The sequence below is a fragment of the Belonocnema kinseyi genome, chromosome 7 (assembly GCF_010883055.1).
Source record: "Belonocnema kinseyi isolate 2016_QV_RU_SX_M_011 chromosome 7, B_treatae_v1, whole genome shotgun sequence".
Taxonomy (NCBI): Eukaryota; Metazoa; Arthropoda; class Insecta; order Hymenoptera; family Cynipidae; genus Belonocnema; species Belonocnema kinseyi.
In genome coordinates this window covers 63,755,088-63,760,449 of record NC_046663.1, presented here as the reverse complement: position 1 = coordinate 63,760,449, position 5,362 = coordinate 63,755,088, and the positions used below count along the sequence as shown (strand labels likewise).

At 28.6% G+C, this 5,362-nt stretch overlaps 1 protein-coding gene across 2 annotated transcripts in view; it reads right to left on the bottom strand.

Annotated features, from left to right (window-relative positions):
• Positions 1-809: 809 nt before the first annotated feature.
• The window catches only part of LOC117176824 (paired amphipathic helix protein Sin3a-like), a 23,185-nt gene continuing 18,632 nt past the window's right edge, over positions 810-5,362 (bottom strand). Inside the window, exon 6 of one of the 2 annotated variants that reach the window (XM_033367147.1) lies at positions 810-1,196. In XM_033367147.1, the coding sequence (XP_033223038.1) occupies positions 1,065-1,196 (132 nt within the window). In that variant the 3' untranslated portion in view covers positions 810-1,064. The remainder of the gene's footprint in view (positions 1,197-5,362) is intronic. The other variant, XM_033367149.1, reaches the window with a different exon arrangement.

The following is a 5,362-nucleotide window of genomic DNA, read 5'->3' as shown; positions in this document are numbered from 1 at the left end:
GAAAAGGACCCAAATCTCTCAAACTATCTCCGAGACTATTTTGTTTCAAATCGACTTTGTTTATAGACTCAAATGGGCCAAGCTATTTCGCCAAAGAAAACTTCCATTTTCAGCAAAATGTCAACTAATAAGAGGTTATATTACAGCTATCTCTATTTTCATTCAAAATAACTTATTCTTCTTGTTGGACATCTTTAAAGGTAATTTTTCCAGTACATAAAATAGCACAGAAGCAAACCATCATATTTTCTTATCTTTAAATGTTTTGATTTTCATAAAAAACTGCGGATGGCTTTGCCCTCAGGTGAGGAGCAAAGCCGACGAAATACAGCATGTTAGAAATATTTAAATTACCAAATCATTGTTGTTTTTATGTAATTAATACTTATAGAAATATTATATGATATAATGTAGTACTCGAAATGAGAAAAAAATGGATCAATTCAACATCTTATTAACTTTAAAAAAAACATTGACTGTTGACTTGTTGGCGCTGCGCCCCCCCCCCCTTACCCTACATAGTAAATAAGTTTAATATAAATGCATATTAAGTTCATTTTAATTTACAAATGTATTAATTTTCAAGTACACCTTATGTATTAACGTGTATTAAAATTCATGACATTTTTAACAGTGTAGGTAATTCGGTATTTATATGTGTAGAGGTAATCCACAGCAAAGGGAAAAATTATATAACGAAGAAAAAGTAAGAGGATACAGTTTTTATTATTTAAAATTTGATATAAAGTTTAATAATGTTATAAAAACCAATATCTAATATGTATAATGAAATTTCTTATATTTCTTGTTTTAGAGAAGATGGTTTGATGTGATGAAACCATTAATTATACTCAGATTGTCAATATCCAAATTTACTATGTCGTTCGTGTTTGGTGGAACAGGAAAAGGGTGATGCAAATTTCTTGTAGACATCGAATGGAAAGATTTCTGCTCAATTTTTCCATACTGTGGACAAATGTTTGGCCCATGCTTAAATCCCTTGATTCTCCTCTGTCTCTTTTTCAATCTCGGTCTTCCCGATTTTCCCGTTTGGGATCGCCCTTTCATCCCGAATCTCGGTGATCTCTCGGCAGAGCACCATAATTATTATAAGGCATTTTCCGTCCTAAAGGTTTCTTAGTGATCGTCGAGTTATCGTTAATCGGGTCGACCTTGTTTGTCTGAAAAATAGCAGACTGGCACCAATCAGAGACAGATTTCTCATCAAATGATGGAAGCAAGTTCTGCTTAAAAAAAGGAAAAATTGACAAAAAAAGCGGTTCAGATAACACAGTTATAGAAAAATCCAAGTGATCCAAATTCTTTTTTGAATTTTCATGCATATCGTCCCTAAATTTGTTCGAATCCACACCAAAAAATCAATGCTTATTTACCGGGGAAAAAATATATTTAGAGATTCCGCAACCCCTATGAAGGTTAACTCATATTATCTATAAAAAAATAAGTTTTTCAGGGTGGCGACTTGGCCGGAAAATGACCGGGAATTTATATATGATGTAAAATTCAAGTTTTCATTATTTTAAGCATTTTGGTTAACTTAGAAAGGCGATTTCTGCTTTATCTAAAGTCACGGGGCTTTATTGTTTTATTTATTTTTTAATTTTAGTTTATTTGATTACGGATTTGTTTACTTATTTACGGTTTATGGATGTTTTGGAGGTTTATGGAACTATGGAGTTTTTAAGATTATATCAGTTTACTCTAATTAAATTATAACTTATTATTTTACAAGAGTACTTATTTTTGTTGACATTAGTTAGTAGTTGTTCCCATGCAACGAAAAAGTTTTTATTACAATAATAAATTAAGAATATACTTTAAGGTCCTTAATATTAATAAACTTACTTTATAACTATAATAGTAGGCTTTCTATTAATTAATTATAATTAAATATATATTTTAAAGCATCTAACGTTCCTTGAATCTGATTTTCTACATTTTTATCTATACTTTATTACAAAAAGAATTTTTATTTTTTCCCATTATAAGAAAAACCTTTTGCAATTTTTTGCTCTGTGAGTTTTTTTTCGCTGACTCAAGTTTGATAATCGAACTGATGATATTCCAAACATACCGCAACAATCATTTTCTCTTTTTTTTCGGTAAAAAAATATATAATTTCACTTGGAACAGATTATTTTTTACATTGAACGAGAATTATTTAAAAGAATTAGAATGGAGAAGAAAAGTTTTAAAAATCCCTGTTATGAGTTAGAATAGAAAGTTTTGTTACATTCTCGTTGCGAATTTACATTTTTTTAGTTAAAAATTCAACTAATTGCTGTTAAAAGTTAAACTCTTTTGTTAAAAATGGACTTTTTTGTTTGAAGATTTACCTTTTAAATTGAAAATTCCTCTATTTTTAAAAAAGGAACTACTTTATTGAAGATCATTTTCTTAACTAAAAATTTAACTGTTCTAATAAAAATTTTAACTATTTTGCTGGAAATCCATTTTTTTCAGTCAAAATTAGATTTTTAATGGAAAATCATACTATTCTATTTTTGGTTGAAATTTATCTTTTTTGGATGAAAATTCAACTATTAGGTTGAAAATTGATATTTTTTATTTCGAAATTAAATTATTTGTTTAAAAATGTATGCACTTTGTACAAATTTGAATTTTTTGATGGAAGATTCATCATTTTAATTAAAGAATCATTTCTTTCATTGAAAAATGAGATATTTGATAGAAAACTTGTTGTTTTTTTCATAGGACTAAAAGGAACATTTTTCTGAAAATTAAACTATTTTCTTGAAAATTAGTGTCCTTTTTGGTTGAAAATTCTATATATATTTTGAACTGTGAATGTAACTATTATTCCGTTTTGAATATTTCATAATTGTAGTTAGAAATTCCTCTCTTTGGTTGAACGTTCTTTTGTTGACCAAAACTTTAATTATTAAATTTTTGTTGTAAAAAATTATCTTTTTGGTTGAAAATTCGTCTTTCTTCGTTAGCAATTTATTTTTTAAAGATAAAACGTAATTATTTCACTTTTGGTTGACAATTGATATTTTTTAGTGAAAAATCATTTTTTTGGTTGCAAATTTAACAATTTAAGTTGAAGAATCATAATTTTATTTTAAAAATCATTTATTTTGCAATATTTTTCTCTGCTGTGTTAAAGGTTGTTTAGAACGATCGTCATGAATGAAAATAAATGTTTACAATTTGGGCAAAATATGAATATATTATTTTTAGGTGACCGGGAAAATTGAAAAACATATCCGGGAAATGGCCAGGAATTTGATATCGTCCGCCGTATCGCCACCCTATTTTTGTAGATTTTATTCTGAATCGTCAATATTAGCTGAATAGATTTGAAAGTAAACATTTCTCTTCACAATCTATAGAATACGAATCAAAGTTACTTTGTACATATCAACCCCATAAGTCTGTTTTATAGGGTCCCAAACAAACCCAATATGTAAAAAATAGCGTTTTGCGAGTTTTGGGCGTTAATTATGAATTGTTTAACGGTTTTTTAAACCATTTATTATTATTTATAACAATATTCTCTTAGAATAACGTTAGAAAGTTGTAGTTTTTTATAAAAAATTCCATTTAATATAATGCATAAATAATCATTAAAAGAATATTTCAAATATCTGGTTTATTTCAAAAAAATATATTCAGAAGAAAAGAGATTGTTTAAAAAATAATTCTCTAGTGTTTATTTATTCTTCGTTTATAACTAAAAAGCCAAAGCAAATTTTTAAATTTCAGGAAAAATCGCACTTTCTATCAATTATCTAAGAGCAGATATTTATAAAAAATAAAAAATTGTTTGAACAATTAGGTTTGTTGAGTTGCATTATTATTACCTTGCTCTAAGTGAAAGGTGAACCAAAAGTTGAAGATTTAAGAAAAACCGCAACTTTCTAGTATTATTCAAAGACAATAATAATAATAATTCACTTCCTTTGATTGAAAACTTAACTATTTTGTTGTAAATTCATTATTTTTAATTTAAAATTAATTTTTTTAACTTAAAATTTATCTTTTCTAGTTGAAAGTTGACGAGATTTTATCTTTGTGATTTAAAAATTCATCTCTTATCGCAGAAATTTAATCTTATTTTGGTTAAAAATGGAACCTTTTTATTGAAAATTAGTTTTTTTTTATTAAAAATTAATTTTGCTTTACTTGAAAATTCAACTATCTGGTTTAAAATTCATGTATTTTCTTTAAAAAATCCTCTGTTTTGGTGGAAAATTAATCTTCTTGGTTTCAAATTTAACTATTTGGTAAAAAATATATGTATTTTGTTCACAATTTATCTTTTCTGGTAGAAAATAAACTTGTTTGGCTAAAAATGCAACTGTACGGTGGAAAATTAATCTATCTTAGTGAAGGATTCAAGTATTTTATTGAAAATTCGTCTTTCTCGGCTATATTAAACTATTTTTTATGAAATACTACAATATTTTTTGGTTTAAATATAAATCATTATATTTTCTGGCGCAAATGATTATATCCAGGTTGAAAGTTTAACTGGTTTGTAGAAAACTCTTCTGTTTGGCTTGAAAGTTCCACAATTTAGTAGAAAATTCAACTATGTTTGGGGAAATTTATGAAATTTGTTGAGAACCTATCTTTTTTGTTTACAATTTAACTATTCAGTTGATTATTTGCTTGTAATTTTATTTGGAATAGTAGCAAAATAGTAACAACCATCAAAAAAGTGTCAAATAGTTTCAATATTGTTATTATTATTACACCATTAAGCCATTTCCCTTTCGGGGTAGGCGTGACTCACTCGGTAGAGGAAAGGAGTAGCGTGTGGAAGGGATAGAGATTTTTCAGATTGATCCAGAATTCTCGTGCTATTTAAGTAAATAACACGTTCGTTCCGAAACACTGCTCCGACCCAGGCTGCTGATCAATCTCTCTAGCAATCACCCCAAGCGAAGAACCTCACGGAGTCGTTATGTAAGGTTCCCCACTTGGGTCCATTAGTGGCGAAGGCCTTTTGTTTCAGGCGTCATTCACTCTACTGACACTCTATTTATTAACTATTTGCCGCCATACTTTCCTGTCCTGGCATACTTCTCTAGCTTCTTTTATGTCCATGCATTTTTTCATGCAGGCTCTCGTGTTTCTGTGACTTCTTATGTCTCTTCTAACTAGGGTCTCATTCACACATTCTAACCATTCTTTCCGCGGTCTAGCTCTGGGCACGCTGCCATTTACTTTACCTTGATACACATGTTTCGTTAGTCGTTCATTTGGCATCCTCTCAACATGTCTGAACCATCTTAACCGATTTCTTTCCCATGTGTCTACTAGCGTCTCTTCTGCACCACATTCTTTTAGAATTATCTCGTTACTTACTTTG